General features: G+C 46.6%; 1 protein-coding gene across 14 annotated transcripts in view; it reads right to left on the bottom strand.

Annotated features, from left to right (window-relative positions):
- macf1a (microtubule actin crosslinking factor 1a) overlaps window positions 1–27,680 on the bottom strand; it is a 224,883-nt gene that overhangs the window by 66,854 nt on the left and 130,349 nt on the right. For 11 of the 14 annotated variants that reach the window (XM_072371022.1, XM_072371029.1, XM_072371025.1 and 8 more), the window contains 31 exons: window positions 27,213–27,374; window positions 26,894–26,998; window positions 26,348–26,443; window positions 26,128–26,253; window positions 22,471–22,623; window positions 21,660–21,671; window positions 19,251–19,405; window positions 17,966–18,092; window positions 17,659–17,842; window positions 17,327–17,496; window positions 17,028–17,206; window positions 16,806–16,944; window positions 16,522–16,715; window positions 16,229–16,388; window positions 16,063–16,146; window positions 15,875–15,982; window positions 15,670–15,768; window positions 15,460–15,582; window positions 14,647–14,738; window positions 14,403–14,538; window positions 5,584–11,172; window positions 5,336–5,491; window positions 4,974–5,189; window positions 4,733–4,891; window positions 2,933–3,220; window positions 2,071–2,220; window positions 1,728–1,961; window positions 1,429–1,608; window positions 1,159–1,332; window positions 869–1,036; window positions 50–241 (listed from right to left, as the gene is read on the bottom strand). In XM_072371022.1, coding sequence (XP_072227123.1) covers window positions 50–241; window positions 869–1,036; window positions 1,159–1,332; window positions 1,429–1,608; window positions 1,728–1,961; window positions 2,071–2,220; window positions 2,933–3,220; window positions 4,733–4,891; window positions 4,974–5,189; window positions 5,336–5,491; window positions 5,584–11,172; window positions 14,403–14,538; window positions 14,647–14,738; window positions 15,460–15,582; window positions 15,670–15,768; window positions 15,875–15,982; window positions 16,063–16,146; window positions 16,229–16,388; window positions 16,522–16,715; window positions 16,806–16,944; window positions 17,028–17,206; window positions 17,327–17,496; window positions 17,659–17,842; window positions 17,966–18,092; window positions 19,251–19,405; window positions 21,660–21,671; window positions 22,471–22,623; window positions 26,128–26,253; window positions 26,348–26,443; window positions 26,894–26,998; window positions 27,213–27,374 — 10,110 coding nt within the window. The remainder of the gene's footprint in view (window positions 1–49; window positions 242–868; window positions 1,037–1,158; window positions 1,333–1,428; window positions 1,609–1,727; window positions 1,962–2,070; window positions 2,221–2,932; window positions 3,221–4,732; window positions 4,892–4,973; window positions 5,190–5,335; window positions 5,492–5,583; window positions 11,173–14,402; window positions 14,539–14,646; window positions 14,739–15,459; window positions 15,583–15,669; window positions 15,769–15,874; window positions 15,983–16,062; window positions 16,147–16,228; window positions 16,389–16,521; window positions 16,716–16,805; window positions 16,945–17,027; window positions 17,207–17,326; window positions 17,497–17,658; window positions 17,843–17,965; window positions 18,093–19,250; window positions 19,406–21,659; window positions 21,672–22,470; window positions 22,624–26,127; window positions 26,254–26,347; window positions 26,444–26,893; window positions 26,999–27,212; window positions 27,375–27,680) is intronic. The other 3 variants (XM_072371023.1, XM_072371035.1, XM_072371034.1) reach the window with 2 other exon arrangements.

Raw genomic sequence — 27,680 nt, 5'->3', positions numbered from 1 at the left:
AGAAAGCAAAGAGAAAACTGGGAGAGAGACAGATTGTGGGATGTCTCACCTTAGTGTGCAGGGTTGTGTATCTGTGGTTAGCATCATGCAGCTTGTCACTGACCAGCTGTTTGGTACCGTCCAGAGCTGGGTCTGATCCACTGACTTGCTCCAAAGCTCCCTGAACCGAGTCCAGAACCTTTTGTCCAGAGATGGAGACAAAGCGCAGGTCCGCCTTGTGGCAAATCACATCCTCGGCGAGCTGAGAGACAGAAACACTCACAGGTTAGCAGCAGGTAAAGTCACATTTCAGCTACAATCGCTTTTACTCTTGATAGAAAAACACGCCAGTTTTAGCTTGATCAGTGGGTCAAATGTGGGAAAAAAGTGAAAAGACAACATGTAAAGTTCATGATAACAGCGTAGTCTCAGGACAATTATCCCTAAGAGGCTGAGGGGAGTTTCTCAGGGGGTCTGCTGGAGAGGCGTAGATAAGGATGGAACCCGAGCATGAAAACTTCCACGGATAATTAGATCAACTTTAGCTGAATGTGTTTTAAATCGGCGTTTAGATGAAAAGAACGACCATTTATTTCACTTCTAAGCAGCTGAAACCACACTGAGCCACTTAAATCCAGCTGTAGAGTCACACAGCCAGCAGCTTCAGGCCTGCTCTCACACTGAGCCTAAACTTTAGGGTCTTTTCCAGCGTTGTTCTCACAGCTTCTTTGGAGAGTGTCGGCAGATCTATGTGCAGGTCTGGGACAGCCTTTGCTCCCCTTTCTGCAGCTCAGGAGGATGCATAAAAATTGCTCCGACAAAGCTTCCGCTTGTGGAGATTCTCAGCCAGAGAATGTCTAACGGAGGGATTAACGTGTATTTGCTGCACCTTTCTGTGCTCCTCCAGCCTGTCCTTCAGCCCTTGTGCATCGGTTTCTCCTTCCCCCAAAGAGCGAAGCTCCTGTTCACTTTGCTCCAGCCAGGAACCCAAACCTCCGTGTTCCTGGAGGAACTTAGTCAGCTCGTCCTTCAGAGCCTCAGACTTCCTCAGCCGGTCCTAAAACAAACAGTTACAGCAGAACCAAACAGTTGCTTTAACAGCAAAAACAGTCGTAGAACAGTTATTATTTACAGTTTTACCAGCAGACGGGGCAAGATTCAGACACATTCTGTTAGCACCTGGCAGCTCTGCAGCTTGTCCTGGTGCTGAGCCTGAAGCTGGTCCAGGGCGGCACGGAGTCGCTGTTTCTCTTCGGGGGGAACCGTTGAGTCGGGCTGCTCCAAAAGGGAGCGAGTTGATTGGCTTATCTGCAGTAACTGTGCCTGCTGAGCCTGGAGCTGCTGAAGCTCCGCCTGCGGGATAAGTCAAAGATGAGAGGTCAGAGCCCTGTGACACGATGAGACATTTATCTTAAAATGTTGAAGCCAACGTCTCTGAGAGAGTTTAACCTGCAACATCTCTGTGTGTGACCTCACAGCGCCCTCTGGCTGTGAGAACGGTGCATCAGGAACACTCTGACTGGCTGCAGGTCCGGCTCCTCTCCTGCCCGGTTGGTGAAGGGAGGACAGCTCGTTCAGAAGGGAGTCTATCTGGCTTTGGGTCTCCTGTAGATCCTCTACTGCCTTCGCCTGGAGAAGACAGGAGTAACTTTGTAGTTAGCCTCTGCACAAATCTATCACTGTGTTCACTGCAGGCAGAAGTGATGAAGAACTGCAGGTATTCTGTATCTGTGGAGGGAACTTCTCACCCTCTGTGTGTTCTGCTGCACAGTTGTGTTGATGGCCACGTTGACCTCTGACAGCGATGCGTTTGCTGAATCTCTGAGGGAACTGTACTGCTCCTTCAGTCTCGTTAGCGTCCTCTGGAGGTTCTCCTTCTCCTCTGGGCTCAGACTTTCTCCTCGCTCTGCCAGAAACTCCTCGACTGACCGGATGGCCTCGGCTATGCCCTCACCTTTCGTCTGGAGGTCATTCTGTACTTCCTGGAAAGACACGTTCAGCGACTCTTAACCGCACTAAATAAAACCGAGATTGTAAGAGACTGAAATTGAACTGAATCGTAAATGTAGCCTTTTTGTCGTGGTTTCACACCTTTAGCTTTTTCTGCTTCTCTTGCAGGATGTTCACGTCATCAGACTCTGCTCCGGCTGTCTGATTGGCCAGCAAACTAGCAGCTCCAGCCAACCACATGTTGAGGCCTTCGAGTTTCTGAGAACATTCAGCTTTCTGTTGTTGGACCACCTGAGAGACGATGAGGCGAGAGGGAGGAAAGGCAACAAAGACCCACAAAAAGAGAAAATATGAGGAACCCTGATAGGAATTAAATACAGTAAAGAGCATCTTGAACAGTTCAACAGACACGCGTTATCATTTCTTCACCAGCTGTCATGTTTCACACGCTGAACTGCACCTCAACAAAATTCAGTTTGCCAAGCTTTGAGCAGATTGTGTCCAGAGTTCACATTTACACACACAGACACACATAAATCCTTCCATCTATAGGTCGGTGAAGCATGGACACACAACACAGAGAAATCAGACAAATATCTGTTTATTTGTTGTTTTTCCTCCTCCTCCTCCTGAGCTTTCAGGTGAGACAGGAGCAAAAACAGTTAAGCACTGGAGCCAGCAAGGCTGCTCTGCAACGCTTCTGTAGCCGTTACCGCTGTGACGCAAGCGATTGTCTTCAGTGGCGATCTGGAACAGCAAGGCAAACAGGTTAATAAAACACATGTTACAGGGACATGCAGAGGAGCAAACACACAAGCGTGAAGAGTCTGTGGAGGAAGAGAGAAACGCTTCTAAAACTATGGTGGAGGTTAGCTCGTACACAACCTGGCCTTCTCCAGGTTAATGGTGTTAGCGTGACGACAGTTAACAGCATGACAAAGCTCAAGGAGGCTAACAGGGACCGCGGAGCATTTGAAAGCATCTCATTCGTCTCTTTCCAAACCTCTCTGTCCCTCGCCATCTTCCTCTCTCGGTCCGTCTCCTCCTCCTTCGCCCTCTCCCGCCGCTGCCGCTCCTCCTCCCGCTCTCTCTGGGCAGACAGAGCATCGGCCCAGGCCTGAGCTCGGCCACACGCCCTGTGGAAGGCCCTCTGCAGCTGCTGAAGCTGCCCCAGAAGCTGCCTGCTCTGCTCCGGGGCCAAATCCTGCGCCCGCTCAGAGATGAACACCTGGATGTCAAAGACCACGCTGTTGACCTCACCGGAGCGCGCCGTCAGGGAGGACTGGAGCTCCTGAGAGAAGGCAAAAAGGAAGAGGAATTTAAGTCTCCGACACCATAAAAGGAAGGAAATCCCTCTTTTATACGCAAACCAAAGGCGACTATTCTTCTTCACACAGTCTGAACAGCTCAAAGAGTTCCAACTTTGAACTGAGAGTGTAGAGTTGTTTGCTAACAAACAGAATTATTACTGTGAAATGATATATGATATATACTGTGCTGAATTAATGAGTGAAAGTTATTCAAAAGGCACAACATTGTAAATCATTATTCAGAGTTGTTTTTAAGAAGTTCTGGTGACCCGAGAAGGCTGTAAGACAGTGGTTCCCAACTGGTGTGGCTCCAGGACCCACCATCATTTGTTATAGACGAGCTGCGACCCCGGAACATTTTTAACATCTCAAATTCAATGAAAACATGTTGCAGTTTGAGCCTGACATAAAATAAAATATCACAGTGTGTCAATAGACACAAAATTCAAGTTTAACAACTAAAGCAAACAAAAGAGTGTGACGGTGGAGAGGAAAAATTCCCTTTAACACTCAAGTCCTCAATGTGAGAAAATCCGTATTTTATGAAGTCAGAGTACCTGCGTTTAGCCCTGATCACTCTCATATGAAACCGCAGCTTTTCTTCTATCTGTGAAGTGGCGGGAGTCGATTAGCATTACAGGGCAGCGTCGCCACCTGCTGTTCAGGAGTGTGAATTGCATGCATTCTGAGCCCTTCAAAATTAAAGCATGGTCACTTCTCTGAACTTTTTTTTTCCCCAGTCAGAGTCTGGCGACCCATTGAAAACGGGTCCGCGACCCAAAGGTTGGGAACCACTGCTCTAAGATAACTTTCACCAATGTTCCAAAACCTTAATTAGTTCAGTAAGTGTTTGGAAAGTGAAGCAAAGTTCTCAGACAAACCAGCAGTTAGCAGCTCTGTGCTCCTCTGATGTCTTCTCACATTATTTTGCAGCTACTTAAAGTGTTTTCAGGTCTTTTATGTTGTTAAGTTAAAGAGAAAGAAGCTTTATTAGAGAGATCTGTTCATAAAATGGACAGAAAGGCAAAGAAAACCCAGTTTGACTGCAGAATCCCCTGCAGAAGACCCTGGAGTGGTTCTGCTCGGTTCCACTGCGCACATAAGCTAGCTCAAGCTAAACTATAAACGACTGTAAACAAAAGTGATGTATTTTAGAAACAAGTCCTGGACTGAGGAAGTTAAACTGCAGCCAGTGACACGGGAATATTTCACTGTTGGGGAAAAGACCGGAAACATCATAAAACAAATAAATGTAATAAAAAAAGGTGACGATGAAGAGAAGAAAGCTGCTTCCACAGGATGAAGATGCTAAACAAACCTTAAAACCCACAAAGGACCATCTGAAGTTCTCAGATTAAAACATCAAAGCAGACCTCAGAGGAGCAGCAGAAAAAAATGGAAAAATCTCCCAAACAAGAGCTGATTATTAGCCCTGATAGCTCTGAAATGGTAACTCTGGACTCCTCTCCCTTACGTGAGCTCACACAACTTGCCTTGCAGACATTCAGGTGCTGCTTGAGCTGATCCTGAGTGTCATCTTCATCTGTTTTCTCTGCCTTTTCTCCATCCATCTGAGCCTCCGTCTGCCCCAGCCACGACAGCAGCCCCTCCACCCGCTGCCCCAGTGACTGCTGCTCGGCTGTTACTGCGTCCTGAAAGAAGCGTCAGAGCGGTGATCACACAGATAAAAAACACCTGATTCGATCCATCTTTAGCGATCGCTGCCTCCGTTACCTTATACGACTCTCTGTGGCGCCGTAGGTCCGTCAGAATGCCCTCAGAGAGCGCCCTGGCAGCCTCGTATCCTCGAGCCAAGCTCCGCCCGTCCTTTTCCAGAGCCAATAGGAGCTGAGGAGGAACATCTTTAGGTTGGGGCTTCAACAGTTGCTCAGCAGCCTCCACTTCCTTGTTGATCTCAGGCTCCAAGTCGCGCAGTTCAAGGTCCAGAGTCTGGCAGACAGATTAGGAAAGAAAACAAAAGCGTTCTTGATTTGTAACAAACTAATCTTTTAATCACATGTTTGTCTGACTCTTTTAACCAAATGGAAGACTTTAGGTTCACTGACGTGTGCTGTTGGTTAAATACGTGTATTCACCTCAGTCTGGCGAATGATGTCATCCAGCGCGATGAGGCTGCGGCCCACAGACTGCTGCTGCTGCTGCTTCAGCCGGACCTCAACATGTCTGATCATGGAGACCAGAGCTACGATTCGCTGGTCGTGCTCTAAGCACTCCTGACGCATTAATGATGACTGAGCCAAAAGAGAAAAGAAAAAACATGAAACTACACTTGAAACTTGCACCTGAAAATGTGTAATTCGATATGAAATATCCGTAATCTGACCTTCTTAACCTCCTTGCTTGACACAGCTTTGCGACTCTCGCTGACATCTTCTTCTTCTTCTGCACCGGATTCGGTGGCTCTGGGTGATTCAGACTCCCCTGAGGCATCTTCTGCAGGGAAAGGTGCCGTTTCTCCACGTTGCTGCTGTTTCTTTAAAGATTCGGGAGCATTTTTACTCTCAGACTCGGCTGCTTGGCGGCGTTTCTTCTTTCTACTTTTTCCAGCTGCTTTGTCGGTTTGTGGAGCAGGAGCCACAGACTGAGCAGCGGTCTGGATGTCCAGTTCAGGAGAAACATCGTGAGAGAAGTCAGAGGATTGGCTGTCAGCTCTGGTGTCGGACACTCGTACATGTGGACTCTCAGCAGCTGACTGACCATCAGCACCTTTGTCCTTCCTCTGTTCTGCAGCCACATCAGAGCCATCTGAATCTGGCTTTGCCTCAGAGGACTTTGTGGTAATCTTTGCCTCCATCACTGTTTGCTCTGTGGTTAACGTCTCTGTGTCCAGCTCAGCTTTGTCAGTCACTTTTGGACTCTTGAATTTCTTGTTCTTCTTACTTCTTTTACCCATTTCTTTGGGCTGAACTAAGGCAGAAACCGTCTCAACATCGCTTCCAAAACTTCCACCTTTCTCCCTCTCATTTGAAGAAGCTTCTAAAAGTTTGCCCTCCACGCTCTCTTTGACCTCAGGTACATCTGCAGTCTCTTCCAGCTTCATGCCGTCCTTGTTGACAGTGATTTGCTCTTTGCTGTGCTCTGGTGCATCACCGGTCCTCCTCACACCATCACGACCCTCCACTTCGCTGCTACCTTGCAGACTTTGTGGCTCCACATCTCTTTCAGCTACAACTTGACCCTCCTTCTTCCCCACCTCCTTGCGCAGCGCCTGCAGCTCCTCAGCAGCCTGTTTTTCGCTCACTCCTTTTTCAAACACCTTCTTCAGAATACTCTCTTTGGCTTTCAGGATCAAAGCTGCTTTCTCATCATCTGGCAGAGCCGACTTCAGAGGCTCCTTCCTTTTCTTCACCTCCTTGTTGCTCTCTGGTTGTTTCGAGGACAAAGTCTTGTCCTTAGATTCTTCTTCCTGCTCATCTCGCCTCTCTTCCTCTTCTTCTACATTCTTTGATAAAACTGCTTCATTTGCATCTTTCTGTGGTTCAGTCGGTTTTGAAAATCCGAAACGAACAGAAACTTTGTCCTTTTTCTGTTCTTCTGAAGCATTTTCAGTGTCAGATGTCTTATCAATCCTTGCTACACTTTCTCCACTCGGAGGACCAGTGGAAGCTACAACATCAACAGCCTCTGTGGTTTCTGCGGCAGCTCGATCACTCGGAGATGGAAGTTTCATCTCCGGAAGGCTTGTTTCTGTTTCTACATCTTTACTTTTTGCCTTCTTTCTATTCTTCTTCTTCTTTTTGCTTTTATTTTCTGGCTCATTGCTTTGAGAGGTCATTAACCGTCCTGACCGCTCCACATCAGTGCTAGTTTTTACCTCCAAGTCTTTGATCTCTAAGGGTTCCTCCACTTCTTTGCCTTTGTCTTTCACCTCATCACTCAGTGCTGCTAAATCATCCTTCCTATAATCATCTTCGCTCTCGTTCGACACCACCGGGCTGTCTTTGTTTTCTCTGTCACCTGCAGTTTCTGCAGCTCCTGTCAGCTCTTCTTCTGCAGAAATCTGACTGCTCGTCATCGTGCTCTCAGCGCTGGGGCCACGCTCTTCCCTCATCAGCTCCTCACGGGCCCCTGCTCTGACCTCTTCCTGCATGGACTCTCCGACAGATTCGCAGATGATTGTTTCTCTTCCTTCAGCATCAGTTTTCCTCTCACTTCGTTGCAGTTTCTCATCATGATCCTCTCTGGGAAGTCTCTCCGGTTTAGTGGCGTCTTTCTGTGACGCCATCTCATTTATGGCTCGCTGAACTCTCTTCTCGACATTAGTTGCAAACACAGATAAGACGTCCATGGACTGATCTGGCTCGTCTCCCCCTGACCCTGGTCGTTCTGTAGCTGAGTCACACAGCACTGACTGATTTGTCAGTATCTTGTCACCCCCCCGGGTGACCTCTACACCTCTCTTGGAAGGTGAAGATCTTGAGGAAACATCAGACCAGTATTCGGGGCTGTCTGGGCTCATCCCTGACGATATAACAGCAGAGCTGTATGTTCCATTTGATGAAGCAACAGGGGTGGAGTCGTCTCCTGAACTCTGGATCTCAAAAGCCACGTCTTTAGAAATCAGTCCTAAAGCAGCGGCATCACTGAGACTTGAGACCCGCTGTCCAGTCGCAGGATCAACTAAACCTCCCTTCAAAACCTGGCTGGTGGCTATTTCCATGAGCATATCATCTCCAACTAAACCTCTCCTGGAGGCCTCGGGTAGTGGGAGTCTTTCTCCAGAGCGGATGTCAATTATGCCGCCGCTGTCTGCCTGGCTTTGGAGCAACCTCAGTGCTGGAACTGGGTCAACTCGCTTTAATGCAACAGCCTCAGGAAGAGTCAGGCTCTGCATCGTCTGCTCATCCTGAACACCTCGGAACGGTTTCACTTCCAAGAAGCGTTTTCCTGTTTCAATATCTATCTTACCCTGGTTCACGAGTTCTGAGTACGGCACAATGCGTGCAGTTTGGGGGTCGATGGCTCCGTGCTTTACGGTGGGAGAAGCCATGATGTCACCTGCTATGTTCTCATCCAGAAGACCCTTAGAAACAGCCTCTGTCAGTGTGAGCTTAAACCCAGTGTCCGGGTCTAAGATCGCTCCACTCGACGCCTGGAAAGCAACTGCTTCTGGGCGACTCGAGGCGCTGACTTTTCCTTCATAGACCCACTCCAGTTCTTCAAGCCCAGGAGCAATGGACCGATCCACAAGTCCTCGATCTACAGCATCAGTGACTGAGAGTCTCATTCCTGACGCATGATGTATTATCCCACCTTCAGCCACCTGCCGTGCCAGCACCTGATACGCCTCCTCTGATGTAATAAACCCTTTCTGAATTGCTTGCTCCAAAGGAACCGGAGACTTGGACTCTGGGTCCACAACGCCCTCCATCTGTAACTGTAAACTGGCTTTCTTTAGGGCTGTTGCTGAGTTTGTATCCTTTCCTTTGTATGCCTTCTCTAAAGCCACCAGGTCTTCTCTTTGGTCCTCTTCAATCAGTCCCAGGTTTGCTGCTAAAGTGACAGAGACTTTCTTATCTCTACGCAGGTCAACGATCCCGCCCGATGCCACCTGAGCTTCCAGAAGTCGATCAGCGGTGTTGGAGTCGATCAGCCCAGCCTGAGCTGCATCCTTCACCCCGCAGATCTGTTTTTTCTCTACATCCACAAAACCTGCAAGGGTTTTATCCGACTTCAAGACACTCCACATCAGATCTTCATCTAATAAACCCTCCTGCATAACCTCCTCCATGCTTAGAGACTCTCCACTGCTAGCATCAAGGAATCCCCCGAACAGACCTGCCTGAGCCATCAGTTTAACCGCTGTGTGACCAGGAAGCACACCCTGTGCTACGGCCTCGTCTGGCAGCAGCTTTTCTCCATCCTCTGTCATCAGACCTCCTTGTTTGAGCTCCAGGACTAACCTCTCCATCTCAGCGTCCTCCCTTTGCTTCTCCGCGCCTGATTCTAAGTTATCAACGTGAGATTCAGCGCACTTTACGGCAGTCTCTGTTCCAGTCACATTGGGTTTGATTCTCTCTAATTCAGCCGGGGTTTGGTTAGCATCTTTGCTTTCTTTAGACTGTGCCACAGTCACATCTTTACCTGCTTTAGCTCCTGAAACGTGTTCTTTCAGTTCCTCACTTTCAACATCTCCCTCTGGTTTGGGGGGTGCCGTTATGATGGCACCTTGGGCATCCTGACAAGGACCATCCCTGTGTTTGGATTCAGTTGTTACCATCTCTGAAGCCATTTCTTCCTTTTGTTCTCTTACTTTTCCATTTATACGGCTTTCATCTTCAGCTACAAAGGCTAAATCACTCCCAGCACATGCTGATGACTTCTGCTCCAATCTTTCCCCAATAAGCTCAACTTTAACTTCCACTTCTTCTTCATCCACTGGTTTTTCTGTCATACTAAAGCCTTCCTCCATTTGCAGCCTCACCTGTTGATCTGTAGCCAAACTGCTTGGAGGCTCCGCCTCACCTGATTCTCCAGCAGCTGTGCCAGTGGCTTTAACCATCGTCACCAGCTCTGGGTCAAGCAGCGCCAACCGTTTGCCATCATGAGCATCCACACAGCTGTGAGTCATGAGGTAATACAGCAGCTTGTGTCTGGCTTGCTCTTCAGGATCTGCTCCATCTGTCGGTGGAGTTTCCCACATGAAGCCTGGGGAAGATGATGGTGAGGATGGAGGTGGAGAGGAGCTGCTGGAGCCCCAGCTCAGGCGGTTTAGAGATGGGGTACCCGACTGGTTCATGTTGGGGAGAACATCTGGAATGTGGATGTCTCTGAGACAATTCACAACACTTGGCTCAAGGGCCTCTTCAGCAGCCTGATTTAGGGGCAGAACCTGGAGGGTTTCTGGGTTGTACAGAGCCCCGATGGCATGTCGCTGCCTCAGAATGTTCCTTGCTAAATCTCCCGAGATCACTCCTTGTTGAAGAGCTTCAGCAATGGGTAGAAGTTCCCCAGATTCGGGCCAAAGGAGTCCCATGAAAGCCCAGAGAGACTCAAGGACCAACAGAGCCAAACGGGTGGAGAGAAGGTCCCTGTGGATACTCTCCTCTAAATCCAGGCGTTCTCCACTGAGAGGGTCGATTATTCCCCCATTTTGCAGCTGTCGCGCCAGCATGGCACAGCCTAACTCCTGATCCATAAGGCCGTGGCGAACAGCCTCATCGATTGTCAGCCGGTGTCCAGATCGTGGGTCGGCAATACCACCAGCAAAGAGCTGAGCTTCCAGAAGCCGTACAGTAACTTTCCGTTCAATGAGTCCCTCCTGGACAGCGCGGAAGATGCCAACTTTTCTCCCAGAACGGAGGCAAACACTTCCTCCAACCTGCTGTTTGACAGGCAGGAGGAGCAGACCCGAGTCATCATCGAGAATGCAGCGCAGCTGGAGCTCGGGTAGATTAACCTTCTCAGCTGTGTTTGGGTCGATCAACTCTTTGTGCTGAAGCCTGGACTGCAGCTTGGTTAAGATTCTGGGAGACAGAAGTCTCAGATCTTCTGCTTTCTCCAAACTCAGAATGTTTCCAGACGCATCCCTCAGGCCACCAGTGTTCATCTGGCACTCAAGAATACGCAGCCCCACCTCTTCTTTCATCAGCCCAGAGTCCATGGCCGTAGCAACAGGCAACGCGCTTTTCTGCGGCTCAGTTACAGACGCGGCGTTCTCCACCAGGTCCACGGCGCTCTCGAGTTCCGACAGAGACCGTCTGGTGTGAGCGTCAATGAGGCCTCGGGTGAGACCTTGTTCCAGTGAGAGCCTGACGGGGGAGTCGGGCTGGAGGAGTCCACCCAGAATGAGCTGAGCCTCCAGCAGGGCGTGGCAGGTGTCCTGGTCAATGAGCCCACGCCGCGCTGCCTGGAACACCGAGAACGTTTCCACTGTTCCGAGGTCAATCACTCCAGCGACGGCGGCTTGGTTCTGCGGAAAGAAACAAACGGACTTCCAGTTTAAATTCATTCTTCCCTCGTTGTGTTATTTTATGATGTTGCGTTACTGTTATAATTATTGCAGCGTCACATGGGCAGATTGAGAATCAGAAAAAGAGGAAAACCCACAATCACTTGCCACCAATGCTGTTTAAATAGCATTAAAAATCTCTTTGTATTACCGTGTTAGCTGTCAGCACAAACTTAAATCTGTTCCTTTTAATACTCACCGTCTCTATTCCTAAACAAGCACTAAGCATGCAACAAAGCGAAAGTACCAGGAAGTGCGGAAACAGCTCTAAAAAAAGGCAAGCGGAGACATTCTGAAGAAGAAGAGAACAAAACGAGTACGAGAGTCAAACTAAACAGCAACAGTTAGAGAGAAAGCGAGCGCTACTTACCGTACGGGTTTGTCCCGTGGCGCACACACTAATGGGCCAGCGTTTGGCTCGGCAGAGCGAGGCGCGACAGGTGAGAAGCTGGTTGTTAGCATTCTGCATGCCACTCTCCAATCTGACTCTAAACCCTGAGAAGGCTCAGGAAAAGCGCTAAAAATCTATTAAAAACGACCACTTGAATCAGATATTGTGTGGTGAAAACTGTCCGAATGGGACCAACTTTTAAGGGTTACTCTCCGTTTTAATGGTATGTGTTTATTAACAGAAAAAAAAGGTTATTTTTAGAACTTTCAGCGCACTGAAACGGCATGTGACCAAAACTATCCAAGCAGATAACGGATCTAAGATCTAGAAAGTCTGTTTTAGTCCTGCTTTGTTTTCCGTCTCTCAGATCCTCGGCTTGGATGTCCACAACTCTCCTTTGGCAGCTGTTAGTGAGTTTGAAGCACAACGCGGGTTTAAAGTTTCACACATTAATAGAATGCATTAGAACAAACACAAAAATCCCCATTCACACACACACACTTGTGATCTGGACACAACATGCTCAAATGGTGAGGTGAGTGTTTGGTTTTTCTTGCACAGCTGGCCTCTGGTGCACTTACACTCTGAAAAGACTTTTTACAATCTTCCGTGAGTATTTTCAGTCACATGAAAAGTCTCTTACATCCACATAGCAGCAATAAGGGAAAAAGTCTTCAGGTTTGGCTGTTAAAACCATGAATTATCAGCAAGGAACAATTCAGTCTGGAAATTCTCACCCACATTCAATCCTTTTTTGACTGATGTACCAAACTAACCAGGAGAGGAACAGTTTTATGAAAAGACAGCAATGAATGTGTGATTCCCTCAGGTTGACAACTCACGTACAGCTCTGTGATAAACTCCTGATTCAGCCCTAATTTCTTTATATTTTCCTTCCAAACTTTCTTTAAAGTGTTTCTGATCAATAGTTCTCCAGCTTTCTGAAGGTCTTTCAGAGTTTTTCTTTGGACATTTTCTGCTTTTTCACTAATTTTCACTCAGTTTCCTCTTTGTTAAGCCACTTAACTCTGACCTATGACCCATTCAGGCAGAAAAAAGGCTCCTAACTCAAGGGATGAACCAGTGTTGTGTCGACACAGAACAGACAACTTAGCAAAGAAGCCATTTTAAATTGGATCTTTAGGCACTTTGTTACCAGCAGCCTGTCACAAAGACACATCATTTGTTCCCATTTCTTTAGCTGCATCCATGAAAAACAGCAAAGAAAACACAGTTTGACAGACAGAAAATAGGATTTCTGCAGCAACAAGGTGATTCCCAAAGAGCTATTAGCTGAAAACTTGGCATATCTCAGCATGGTGTGCAGTGTGTCCTTAAAACATTTGAGGAAACTGGACAAGTGGAGGACAAAAGAAGAAGTGTCAGGCCTAAAAAACTATCTACAGCAGATGAACAGGATCTGAAAGTGATGTCCTTAAGAAAGAGGAAAAAATCCAGCTGTGACCTGACAGGACCTGAGAGATGCATCTGGACCTTCAGCTGATCCATCTACTGTTGGCCCAAGCCTCATCAGAAATGGGCTCCATGGAAGGGTGGCTGTCAAGAAGCCATTCTTAAGGAAGGGAAACAGGGAGAAAAGGCTGAGCTGTGCCAAATGACACAAGAAGTGGACTGAAAATCAGTGGCAACAGGTCTTATGGAGGGATGAATCCTCCCCAGAGCCCGGACCTCAACATTATTGAAGCAGTGTGGGATCATCTGACAGAGAACGGAACAAAAGGCAGCCCACATCCAAAGAAGAGCTTTGGGATGTCCTTCAAGAAGCCTGGAGAACTATTCCTGAAGACTCCTTAAAGAAATGACAGAAAGCTTGTCTCAGAGGGTTCAGGCTGTGTTGGAGAATAAAGGAGCTCAGACCAGATGTTCACTTTAAAGCTCTGTTTTAGTCTAATTTACTGTATTTATATTCATGTTTAACCATGTTTCAGGAAATCACTTTTTCCCCTGAAATATATAAGAAAAGAGGGTTGAATCAACACTTCTGCACAGGCCTGTAAACATGGAGTGACTTAAACAGAATCCTACAAATGATAAATGCAATGTGTTGGCTTTATGCAGCGGTGTTCCACCACTATATAAAGAAAATTGAGCTATTTGTAGCCACAGAGATGACAGTGAAGGTGCATCTACTTTGTGAATGTTTCTAATGAGGCAAACATCAGCAGAAACTGCTCTACTGCAGCACCACTAAGGCCAAATAATAACTATGTTAGCAGTTCAGCATGACTTTCTGATGATGACGAAGACAGTGAAGATGACAAAAACCAACATGACAGTTAAGGACATGACTGCAGGCTTTTAGGAAAACAATGTGAGGGTGGATTACTCCATGCTGAGGCCCAGTTCAGACTGTGTCATCCAGTAAATTCCTATTTTCTCTGAACACAAAGAAAATTATGTTTTTAGACCATTAACTGATTCCAGTTTTCATCATTTCTCCCTGAATAATAACAAGAGAAGTCAGAGAGAAGTGCGGACAGCAGAAAATATGATTTTAGCTGATCTGAAAACACGTCTGAACAGGGTTTGTGATGTTTGTTAAACCAAAACATGTCAGTGATGATGTTTGTTGAAAACGCACTCTGTGAACACACAACATGCTGCACAACACGCACAACCTCTCGCTGGCCCACACAGGAACTCACGCTTAGCTTGCAAGCATCCTGAGACTCAACGCTCTGTTTTACAGGGCTACCCTCAAAGGCATTTTTCACCAAACGCACATTTTAGTCATAAACCTGCCGACGTCCACCTCGGCCCAGCAATTCAACCCATCTACCTTTCTCTCCTCCTCTTTGGCCAGCTGCTGCTCCAGCTGCTGCAGCTGCTGGGTGGAGCTGTCGAGAAGCTGGTTGTAGGTGGCCGTCAGCTCGCCCAGCTGAGCCTCCACGTGAGCGCGCTCCTCTGGGGACAACCTAAAGAGGACAGGGAGAGTGTTACTGCAGGGCTAAACGCTCCTTTTGTTCGGGGTTAGTGGTGTACGGAGGCGGTTTCTCCGACACGCATGTACGTGCTCAACTTACTTGCTGGCTTGTTTGGACAGTAGAAAGACTTGTGTGCTCCTTATAGCTTCAGCCACCTGGTCCTTCTTGGCTGCCAGCTGCTCGCTGATGGCCTTGGGAGAAGACAAGTGAAAAATGTCCTGAGTAACTCTCTTCAGCCACCATGTCAGTATTAGGCTGTAGCGATACACTAATCTCACGATACGATTCGATTCAATACGATTTAATACATTTTCTGAAAGATTTTAAAGGGACAGTGTGATTTAACATGAATCATCGCTGATTGGACTGTTGGTCCGACCTTTGAACCCGGAAGAACAAACAAACAGAAACAAACAAACATGTCACAAACGTGTCTTCAGACTCATGTTTATGTTGTGAATATTACATCATCAACCTGCTTGTTTTACTTGCTAAATACCATAAACACAAATCCAAATTCTCTAACCACAAACCATCTCTTTTAATTGTTGAGAAGAAGCTAAAACAAAACATTACAAGAATCCTACATTCTATAAACAAAAAAAAGCCATCAAAACCACTGATCTATGCACTTTATATAACATTTTTATGAACCAATTTATCACTGTTTTGTATAATGTGACCCCCCCGGCATTGTTTTGTATTATGTTAATGTTCTGTGTTTTCACTAATTGTAACGTCTGACTTTTCAATAAAGTTTGCTAAAAAAAAAAAAAAAATTATTTTTTTAAATTTACCCCCTTAAAAAAATCGATACTTTATCGGGAAACAAAATATCGATATATATCGCGGTATCGAAATAAATCGCTCAGCCCTAGTCAGTATCGCACTTTAAAAACAACAGCACGCTACCTGTTGAGCAGCCAGTGAGGACTCGGCGTTGGGCCCACCGGTCCGTCCCTGGAGGCCTTTGACCCAGCCGAGCAGGTCTGAAACCTGGCCCACCCTGGCCTGCCTCTCCTCCTCCACCTCTTTCTGCACAGGAGAGCAGAAACAGTCGGCATGTCAGTCCGATGTGTGGTTATAAAATAAGGAAAGTCATGAAGTCAAGCAATGCATCACCTCCTCCTCCTCCAGTCTCCTCAGTGCATCGCTGATGTATTTCACATGCTGGGTCGTCAAGGTTACCAAGGCTGTGTAGCGTGTGCGTAAGTCCATAAACTGGAATCATAGCCATCAAAAAACAGTTACTTCACTTCCTGTTATGGGACAATACTTGAAGAAAACATGCACAAACTGACATGATGGATATATTTCGTCTCCTCACCTCCTGAGTGATGGCGTCAGAGGAAGAGTGCATCCTCCTCCTCTTCACAGGCGACTTGTGCATGGACTCCACAAAGGCTCTGTATGTCATCAGCTGCAGTTCATAATCCTGCACAATGAAACCGTCGTGTTTTGAAACACAATAACAGACAGTTGATTGATTTAGTGTTTTCTAAAGTAGTCTTTTACCTTCACCGAGGTGCAGTACTGTTTAGAGTGAGTCTGGCACTCGTCTAGTTTGGTCTGGTTCTGTTCAATCTCAGCTACTAACGCCTGAAAGGAAAAATAAACCATTTAGAGTTCCTGGGTTTCCATTTGAGTGAATCCACGACTCTCCACAGATGTGGTGACTGACCGTCTGCTGGGCCAGCTGCTCTGACAGAGCTTTGCTGTCAGTCTGTCCAGGTTGTGTGTTTTCTTGTCTCTCGGTTGTTTCTTCGATCCACTTGATCAGAGCTGAGTGACCGTTTCTGTACTGCTGCAGCGCCGAGCCCAGAGCCTCCAGATCGGCTCCCCTGCAGACAAACACAAAGGCGACTCGGATCATTAACCACACGGACGTATTTATTGTATGTAGCCAAAGCTGAGCAGCCAGAGTGGATGTTTCAGTCAGATTTAACACCTTTACTCTCACTGTGTCCTGCTCACCGTGTCTCCATCTGTCTGTTGATTGCGCTCCACCGCTCTGTGATCTGATTGGCTTTCTCCTGGTAGCGCTCCAGCTCAGGGCTGCGGTCTGGGTGGAGCCTGCTGAGCTGAGACCCCGCCTCTTTGGCCCGACCCATCTGCGCCTGCAGGGCCTGGAAGACGCCCTCCTGATCGGAGAGTTCAGCCTGCCACCGCTGGACAGAGACAAAGAGATCCCAGTGAGTCACAACAGATGAACGAGCCGCAGAAAGAAGGATGGGGTCAGATTTGGAGGTTTGCTTTACCCCGAGTTGATCTCTGAGGTTCTGAATGGCCGTCGTGTCTGCTGGGACTATGTCTTCTTCACTTAGTGTGCTCTCATACTTCCTGACCTGGCTCTCGGCGTTATCCAGGCTCCGCATCAGGAGGTCTACGGTTTTCAACCTGAAGAGGTAAGATGCATCATTTAGAGTGTAAAACGTTCTCATGGGGGTTAGAGTCATCTGACGGAGGAAATACACACTTACTTCTCCAAGTAGACAGATGAGAGGTTGTGTAGTTTATCCGTCCTCTCCACCGCCTGACTGAGTTCGGACCGGAGGACAGGAACGCTGGAGGACGTCGGCTTCTCCTCAAAGAAAGTGACGCAGCGGCGAGACACGTCGCCCAAACCGGAGCGCAGGGCTTCCAGCTCAGACTGCAGCTTCTGGACGAAAAGGAATTCAAATAAAACAGAAAGCTACATTTTCAGCGTCGCGTCCTTCGGAGCAAACGGAATTAAAACACAGATTAATGATGAAATCAATCAGACGGGAATCAAACTGACCTCTTGCTCTGCAATCTGGACGGCTGTGGTGTCCAGTCCGCTGCCTGATAGCCGGCTGGGGGGCGGAGTCTCAATTCCCCTCATCAGTCTCTTCTCGGCCTCATTTAAGCGGAGCGTGATGTTCTGCAGCTCCGACAGGTACGACCGAGAGACCGACTCGTCCTTCTCCACTGCAGACAGATCGTAAAAAGGACCAGAGATTAACTTAACAGCAGTTTTACTCTGAAATCAGGAGAAACATCATCGATTTTTCATCTTTTTCTCATGAACAAGCACTTTCACTTCCAGCTGAGTTCAAGCTTGACACACAGCATCTGTCCATCCATCCTCACCAGTCTGCATGTTGAGCAGCAGGTCCTGGCAGTGCTGCTGAGCCTCCTGAACGTCCTTCTCCAGCTCTCGTCTCTCGGCCGGCGTGAACAAAGAGCTCTCTTTGCTGTCTTCAAGGAAGTCGGACAACTGGGACTCCATGTGATCCAGCACGTGCTGCCGCTCCGACGGAGACTGACAGCGAACCTGACAGGCGAAAGGCGCCGGGAGAAGGTAAGACCAGCGAAGAAGAGCCTCAAACCGATCGCACTCAGAGGGAATAAGAAATATTCAACAGATCGGTTTCCCGACACGCAGACGTAATCTCACCGTGTCCAGGGTCCAGTCTGAGACGGCCCTGACGTCTTTGAGCAGGTAGTGCCAGGACACCACGCTCTTCATGTTCACATGGAGCTGATGCCACAGAGACATGACCTTCTGGTACAACTGCTCGGTCCTGTTCACACACAAACAAAACGGATTTAAACCAGTTTCCTACTGCAAAACACAGCCAACTGCCTTCTTTTTCAGACTTCCAGTCGTTACACATCCATTGAAGCGCTAACTGGTATCACTACGGTTAAAAGTAGAATTACTTATGTTTCCTTTCTTTTGCAGCATGTTTGGTGGATCTGCAGCAGAGATATTTAAGAAATAAGCTTCAGCAGCTGAGGTTTAGAGACAAAATCACTCAAATCTGGGAATATGCGGGCATAGGTTGATACTTCCTGTGTTTCCTTCAGATATCCATTAATTTAACCAATTTTATACAGGATGCTGTCTTTTATTTTACATTCTATTTAGTCTGTACAGTAAATCTAAACGACTGGACTTCTTCTTGCCATAAAATCCTGATCTGATGTCAAACTGTCTTCAGAAGCTGCTCTGGGGCCGTGTTGTGGTCATTACGTAATTTCCTCAGCTAAAGCAGCTGTTGTGAGAGTTAAATTTGGCTTTGAGGACGACGGCGGATGAGAAAACTAAAAACTGTCTTCCTATTTGTAGAATTTCTTTGCTAATGACTTATGTTTCTACTGCGTTAGAATGAAAATCATCGATGTATTTGTGCAAAAAGCAACATTTTGGTGGCACCATCTGGCTCGGTTTGGGAGACCTGCTGCCAGGAAAGGGGCATAGAAGAAGAGAACTGCTGAGAGGGCGACAAAGAGGAGGAAAGTGACGGGATCAGTGGCTGTGGATGGAAGTTTGAGGGAACTCATTTGAGAAAAGGAGGATCGCGCTTATTGTGTGACATTAAAGGGGTGAACTTCCCTGATAAAGAACAAAAATCTTGTTTTCTCTTCTGCAGGTTCTTTAGACTTCAGATAAAGATGCAGTTTGTTGCTGGACGGCTTTTAGAGATGGCTGCTAACTCCAATTTAACCACTAGATGGCAGTAATAACTGTAATTAAAGAGATTCAAGGCTCTTAAACCGGATTTATTCAGTTAATATGGAGGTTTGACTATAAACAGCATGAAATAAAGATGAAACAACTGATGAAAGCAACCTGCAGACAAATATCTGATCTTTTGTTGTGTGAATATTTAAAGGTTCAGAACCACTAACCTTTAGTTAACTGAAAGATGGATCCTGTAAATCATGTGTTTCTTTACCTGCCGGCTGTGTCGGTGGCCTCCTGGTTGGGAGGGGGGACAGTGAAGCACACTGAGGGGACCATGGCCTCATTCCCCGTCGGGCTGATCACCTTCCACTTGGTCCTCTGAGAGTTGTCCTCCAGAACACACTCCTCTCCTCGGTTTATTGTGATCTGGGAGGATGCATCGAGATGAGATGAGGAGAGAGGTGCGGGACAATGGAGGGTGTAGGCGGGTGAGGAAGTTACAGAGAGATGGATGTTGGGAGGACGTGGAACACGTGGAGAAGAGGATGGAAAATACGAGACAATATAAAATCATTCGAGGTATTTGCAAAGTGAGGGGGTTATAATAGTTGAAAGGGATTAGGAGGAAGGATGGATGATCAGGAGAAAGCAAAGGGGGAAAAAGGAAACCTAAAACCCAAAAGCTAAGAGCAACAAACTCAAAATGTAACATAGAATGAAAACATGAATGGACTTCATGAAGTTAGCAGGAACCCGAGAATGATATTAGAGAAGCTGACACGAGAACGAAGCCGCGGGTCTGACAGCTGCTTTCATCACTAAATCTGCCCAAACTCAGCGTCAGTTTTACCAAAAACTGAGCTGGATCTCATCCGTCCACCAGCAGGGAAATCAGCGTTCCCAGCATGGTGTGCCAGCACAGGATGAGTTCGGCTTTAAAATCTACAAGTTCAGTTTTGGAGCTGCTCTACGCCTCCACCCACCGCCCCCTCTCACCCCCTCCCTGCACACACGTACACATCAAAAATGCAAAGCTGTGCACATTCAGGAACTACATGAAACTGAATCTTACAGCTCGTCAGTCTGACTGACTGAAGGACGCCTGAGAGGCGGCGAGTTAAATTCAGCTCAGTTCAGTGAGTGTCAGCCGCCACTTATCAGCTGATCTCAGCCAAGCAGCCGCAGCGATGCCGTTACTGGACCCATCGAATCTGTCTGATCTCAGCCTTTGTGTGGCCGCCATCTACAAAGCGCCATTTTAATCAGGATTATATCGATCAATAAGTGTCTGAGACGTGAAGTGTCCTGAAATAAGTCAGTGTGAATAAATAAAGTGGGTGATTTAATTAAATTTAATTCAATTCAATCAATGAAAACACAGAGTTTTGGTTGTACTTTTACAGCCACATTTGTTTTGTATTGGAAAAAAAATGAATGTGAAGCAACAGGTTCAGGAGAGAAACCCAGACACCCCCCTCCCCAACAATAAATGATCCCTCCATTGAGTTCTGGGTCTGCCTCCTCCCAGTTGGACCTGCCTGTAAAGCCTCCAAAGGGAGGCGACCAGGAGGCATCCGAACCAGGTGAACCACCTCAGCTGAATCCTTTCTATGTGGAGGAGCAGCAGCTCTACTCCGAGCTCCTCCCCCTGGATGGTGGAGCCCCTCCCCCTGGATGGTGGAGCTCCTCCCCCTGGATGGTGGAGCTCCTCCCCCTATCTCTAAGGCTGAGCCCAGTTCCCCTCTGAAGGAAACTCATTTCAGCCGCTTGTATCCATGACCTCATCCTTTGGGTCAGAACCCAGATCTGTGAGCACAGGTGAGGGTTGGAACAAAGATGGAGCAGGAACCTGAAAGCTTCTCCTTCCGGCTCAGCTCCTTCATTACTGCTGACGAAGCCCTGATCCGTCTGTCCATCTCTGACTCCAACTGACCATCACCGAGAACAAGATCCTTATATATATATATATATAAGGTATTATCTTTTTATCTAATATTGACTAAGCTGACATTAATGTCTTAAATTCAAAGAGTTTAAAGTTGTACTTTAGTCAGAACTAAAGTCCAGAGTTTGTGATGTCACCTGATTACTGCTCGATCGCGCTGTTAAAGTTCTCATGAAACAGCTGTTTGGTGGGATTTGCTTCCAATAAAGTGTTTTATTGGATGTAAAATGAGTTCAAGGATACTGGTGACGTAAAAGACATCTAAAAACACGCAGATTAATTTGATTTCATGGGTACTTTAAGACACTTTGGACACACAAAGAATGATCAAAAGACAGATTTTTGCTGATTTGATTGAATTTTCCACTGAAAATCAACTTGCTGACCAAAGAAAATGAATATTTGGAGCTTTAGGACCGGATTAAAGAAAAGAAATGAGAGGAGGAAGTTATTTTATTTGTTTTAGCATTTAGAAGCTACATTTTTAAAGAGATTAAATCAAACTACAGGGTTGCCTGTTACCTGTACAAAGTTTTAAAAGTAATTTTCTTAAAAAATAAAACTTGCTACTCCCATTTTCTTTGCCTCACGTGGCCCCAACGACTCAGAATCAGCATCAGATTATAGTTGAGACAAAACGAAGAAGCCTGAAGTCAGCTGATAAGAAAGCAGCAACCGGGGCAGTGTGTGCAGTGTGAGAATCTGAGGTGAGAGGGAGAATATAGGCAGCTATACCTGAACGTTTGTCTTGCCAGCCCAGTCGACAGACGACAGGGAGGAAGAGGAGGAGAGGAGGAGGGCGTGAGAGGGGGATGGAGAGACAGGAGACACAGGAGAGTGAAGGAGAGAAAGATTACTGTCGGTCATGTGCACGACTGTCCACAGCTTTGGTGAAAATGAGCTCACACCGCTTTGTTTTACTAAAACTTTCAGTTCTGTGGTCGAACCACAGCACCTTCCTCCTTCACCTGCACACAGCTCCTCACATGCAGCCCGCTTCAGTGGCAGAACCGACCCGGCTGACTAAATATAGCCGTGTCAGGAGCAGCCGAATGTCCACGTCAACAGACTGCTAAGAGGATGGGACAGATGTATAATTGATTGGCTTTTAAGTTCTCAAAGGACACTGCAGCCGAGTGTGAGAGTCAGAGCCATAAATCTTTACTTGTACATTTCTTTTGGCTATTTTGAGTCATTTTAGCAGAATTATGTGTGGAAAACAAAGTGAAAGCTCACGTTTGGGGTCATAATCATTGTGCTTCTCTGGGTCTCACACTGGACGCCGTTAGTCTGCGGAACACCTCGGCTGTTCGGGTGTTTTCATCGATTTAAAACAAAACCTAAATACATTTCACAGCATGGAGGAAGCAGCTCATCTCAAACAGCCAAGTGGTTGTGGAGGAGCTTGGTGAGGAGGAGCAAGGCCGAGAGGAGACGTCGTTGGTGACAACAAAAGAAGGGGGAGGTCAGTGGCGAGCTGGGGCTGAATACAGTATTTACACACTCTGCTTCCCCACATGCGTATAATCTGCGGCAGGTGCCCTACCTCGATCTGCCTGTAGTCACAGATGGCTCTGATGGGCGTTGTTGCTCGCAGCGGGCTCTCTGCACTGCGGGGGCGGAGCTGCACCACCGTCTTGGCCCGGCCCACCAGGTTCGCCACCGTACTCCGGTACTCGATCAGCTGCTCCTTCTCCTCCTGCAGGGACGACACAAACAGTCAATCTGACAGAAATGACATGTTTCTGATGAGCTGCTCAGACACCAGCACCGCCGGGGCTGATGGGAAGTCTTCAGCACCGCCGGGGCTGATGGGAAGTCTTCAGCACCGCTGGGGCTGATGGGAAGTCTTCAGCACCGCTGGGGCTGATGGGAAGTCTTCAGCACCGCTGGGGCTGATGGGAAGTCTTCAGCACCGCTAAAGCTGATGGGAAGTCTTCAGCACCGCTAAGGCTGATGGGAAGTCTACAGCACCGCTGGGGCTGATGGGAAGTCTTCAGCACCGCTAAGGCTGATGGGAAGTCTACAGCACCGCTGGGGCTGATGGGAAGTCTTCAGCACCGCTGGGGCTGATGGGAAGTCTACAGCACCGGTGGGGCTGATGGGAAGTCTTCAGCACCGCTGGGGCTGATGGGAAGTCTTCAGCACCGCTGGGGCTGATGGGAAGTCTTCAGCACCGCTAAGGCTGATGGGAAGTCTTCAGCACCGCTGGGGCTGATGGGAGGTCTACAGCACCGCTGGGGCTGATGGGAAGTCTTCAGCTTTTCCATATTCTGTCATAAAATCGGGCATTGATGGAAACTAAAATGTTGACCACAAGGTGGCACTGCATCTGCATCTTGTGGTCAACACATGAACACCAAAGTCACTAAAATTCAACATTAAGGGCGTATAAATGTCTGTAATAGATTACAATAGTTTGAATCACATGGTGACGTAACAGGAAGCCGATAAATAAACGTGTGGACGGATAAATATTTCTGGGTCAGCCTCAGATTAAAATCACGACCTTTTGACCTTTACTGCATGTCTCTTCTTCTGAAAACATCATTTTTAATCAAACATTTAAAACTTTTCATTTTGTTCATATTTTTTAGCCACTTTTATAGCGAGTGGGTAAAATTGAAAACTCCCACCTAAATTATTCATGGTCTGAAGTTCAAAGGATAAAAAAAAGTTATTTATTAATGTTGCATAACTCTGATTTAGCTGATTGAGTCACATGTCGAGTTGGGTTTAACAGAAACTTCTCCAGGCGTTAACATAACCTTCACAAACTCATTTCTGTTCATACAAATCATATTTTATATCATGTTTTTACATGAAAATAATCCCTTTTTTATTTAAAGTTGTTTAAACGTAACTTCAAACTTTATTTAGTATCAAGTTGTCTGAGAACATTTATATTTTCCAGGCTTTGTGTACACATAGAAACAGGATCAATCAGCTAAACACAAAGTTTATGAACTTTTTATAAACCCACAGTTTATCAGCACACAGATACACAGCAAATGGGTCAAAAAAGAGCAGCAAAGCAGTAGTAGAGCCTCTCAGAATAAGCTGAAGTGAAACATGGCTTAAAAATAAGTTGCTAAATGGTTAAATTCTGCAGGATGATGGGATTATTTTGATATTTTTTAAAGTTGGTTACCTTTAAAGCTCTGAAAGTTCAATTGTGTGATTTGGAGACTTACTTTGGTGCATTGTAGTGAAAATCATTCACTCATGATAAGTGTTGTCGTGTATAAAAAACACAATTTAAACATGTTAATAACTGGATTGTAACTGAACTCGTTACTTGATGAGATCCAGATGATATTGTTTTTCTAATTTAAACAAATTTTTGCAGATATCTGATGCTTCAAAGCCACATGTGGTTTAACCTGGCAGAAATTAGCCTGTAATGATGCTACAGAATGAAAACGTCTAATCTAAAAACAGTTGGCTCAAAAAGCAACATAATTTACATTAAATTCCCTTAAAGAACAAAATAAAGTGTTAGCATTCTCTTAAAGGCTGGATGTTCATGGTGACCCAGCAGCTAAAATAAGAACAATTTAAATAAATATGGAGGGAAAACTGTTCAATAAAGGTGTGTATGAAACACTTTTATCTTATTTGTCCCCATAAGCTAAATTAGAGGTATACAACATTAATAAGTCATCTTTTTGAACCCCTTAACTCGCTCAATAATCTGAAAAATCTAATACTTGGGATTTCTCCCTGATATAGATTCATCTTTCAGCTGAGCAGTTATGGTTGAGTCGAGATGAAAGACACGACTGAATTCATTCTTTATCTACAATCTACAAAAAACATATGAAACACAAACTGAAGTCATGCGGTTTCTAATGAGCTTACAGGTCCTTCTTTAGCCTGAAGCTGCTGACACGAGGGGCTTCCTGACTCAGCTGCTTGCGTGAGCGTGGCCACTAACCATTAAACATTAACCGAGCTCTTCGCCCTGACAGGTGGAATTATATTTCATCTCCATCCTGCCCCGAGCGAAGAGCGTCATAAAGGATTCATGACGGAGAAACAACAGGCCGACAGGTGGGGTGAGGAGTACAGAAAGATGCCTGGATGCCTATACGTTACACCCCAGGAATGAATTTCACACCGAGATGGCAGTCGGCACTTCTCCAGCAAGTCATCTGACCACCAGGATTCATAAAGTCGTTAATTAAAATACGAGGAATTCAAATTAATTAAGACCACGATACCAAAAGGAAATGCTATGAAAATGTGTAGAAATCTCAGATAGTGGCTCTTTCTCTATTTCTACATTAGAGTTTCTTTACATGGAGATGTATCCAATAAAAAGGCCGAATTTCATCCATCTTCTGGCTTATGAAATTTAACCTCCCCTCAGTTTTCATAACCAAGCCTGCTGACAGATACTAACATGCAGATTTAAAGGCAGCATGTGTACATTTCAATGCTGCGTCCATGCAGAACTCTCAAGAGTGACACGGTTCACCTTTACAGAGATAATCCAGCCTGTGGAGCCATGCCCATATTAACTCCGCCATCTGCTTGAAGTTGGAGGTATGAGCATGTGTGTGAAGAGGGTGTGGAGGTGGCAGGCATGTGAATGTGCCGCGGGGGGGTGATCAGGGAGGTGCTCTCTCACAGATTACCTCACCCTGTCATGAGAAGCGCTGCAGCTGCCTGAGGCCGAGCGCAGCGATCAGGAGGATGTGTGCGAGCAGCTCAGCATCTGTTGCTCTGGTGGAAGCTCACAAACCACCCATTGAAACTGTTTTGATATGAGGGAGCAGGGGCATAGTTTGACCCAAAGATGGAGGAATAAGGCTATAATATAATAGGCTATAATCTGTAAAAATAGGTTTAATTCAAAGTGTTGATTCATTGCATGCAGGCGAATGTTCGTTAGGTCAAAGCAGCAAAGTGAATCTGATGAAATAAGTTAGTTCCTGACTTAGCACGGCCCTGTGGGAAGGGGCCACATTGCTGCTTTGTGTCAGTGCAGCTGTCGCCTCACTGCTCTGTTAGTGTGCAGCAGCTCGGACCTGCAGGAGCCAATCAGCAGACCCAGCTGACTTACCGAGCCGGCACTTTGGACCGAGCAACACAACTTAATGAAGCAATCGGCCCCAACGGAGAGTCTGAACTCGTATTCATACTGAAAGAAGCTGGACGCTGCTTCATGTCAAAGTAAAGTTGTTAAAGATTCTGTTACCATCGAGTCCTGCAGCAGGTCCTCCAGTTTGCTGAGTCTGCTGTTCTTGTCACAGGTGTACTGTCTCTTGATGGTTTCCTGGAGCTGGCGGAGATACGACTCGCAGTCCCGAGCGTCACTCATAAACTGGCAGAAGACAAAGAAATAAAAACACATCAATGATGTGAAAATGTTCTAAAAACATGACGTTAACTCTGATCGTGAAGGTAACTGGTCTCACCTGGAAGTAGGCTGTGTTGTCTTTAAGATGCTGCTCTACACACACACACAGCTGGTCCACCCACTGCCACTGAGTCTGCAGTGCTGCGCTGTAAGCCTGTTAACACAGAGACCGTCAGAGCGGGCGCCATGCAGCGGGAACAGAAGACGTTTTAGCGAAATAACTGATCTATCTGCTTAGCGTGCAGCCTGTTCCTCTGAGGGACCCGCATCGATGAAACAGACAAACATGTGACTGAAAAGCTAAACTCAACTCATGAGAATGGCAGATAAAACAAAGACATGACATCACAGCAGCTGTATCCATCTTTTACAAGATCTCTTTTTCATTTTTCTTTATTTCTCACACTTATCCAGACCTAAAAACACCAAAATCCTTTCTGGATTACCGGTAATGTCATTCGGTGGGTTTTATTCCAAATGTGCGCTATTCAACTATATGTTTACAAAGATATCCGACTCCGACTGTTCTTATCCTTTCGATTGGTTAAAACAGCTGCCACAGCGAGGTCACAGAAGCCAAACTGGACCAGATCCTGACGCTCACCTCCACCGTCTGCTTGGCCGGATGGTTCTCCTGACACAGACGGCTGGCTGTTTCCTGGAGGGACTGCATCACGTCTCGTTTTTCGGTCAGCTCCGACCTCACTTCCTGCAAACAGAACCGGACGAGGAGGGCGTTTACAGACGATGGCGTGGAGAACGGGGTTTGGCTGCACGTGCTTTTGTTTGTTGTGCAGACACTGAGCAGCGAGCTTGTTTTTACGTGCTGCAAATCTGATAAAATCCTCGTGTTGTAATATTTCAGCGGTTTGGGGCCCAGTGGAGCCATCAGTGTGTGCGTTTCTTCCCCCTCCTCCACTCACGCTGTAAATTTCTCTCTTGGCGTTCATGTTGGTGTTGTTGTCGCTCCAGTCGAAGGCGAGCTCCTCCTCCTCCCTCTCGTTGAGCCAGATCAGCTCCTCAGTGCAGTGCGACACAAACGCGTGCAGGCTCTCCAAGCTCTGCAGGCGCCATGACGAATGTTCCTATGGCAACCACACAAACAAACACCATCGTCATGCTGATCAGCAGTTCACAGAAGGAGACATGAAAAATACATTTTCAGGGGTTTTCAGAGCAATTCTGATGAAAATTAAGATAAAAACCCTCTAAAAGATCTGGAGGTTAAGAACAAAAAGCATCCTTATAATGTCAATTACAGACATTTATTATAAAGAGGTTATAAAATATATTCTAAAAGACAACAATGTGCAGTATTTTGTCAGCATTTCTTAAAACTAACCAAAGAAAGCTGCTTTTTTATTAAAATATTTAAGCCCTAATTTAACTTC

Source organism: Leuresthes tenuis, unplaced genomic scaffold, assembly GCF_036924035.1.
Source record: "Leuresthes tenuis unplaced genomic scaffold, fLeuTen1.0.hap1 SCAF_18, whole genome shotgun sequence".
NCBI classification, from domain to species: Eukaryota; Metazoa; Chordata; class Actinopteri; order Atheriniformes; family Atherinopsidae; genus Leuresthes; species Leuresthes tenuis.
Note: the sequence above shows the minus strand (reverse complement) of the source record. Positions and strands in the feature narration are given on the sequence as shown.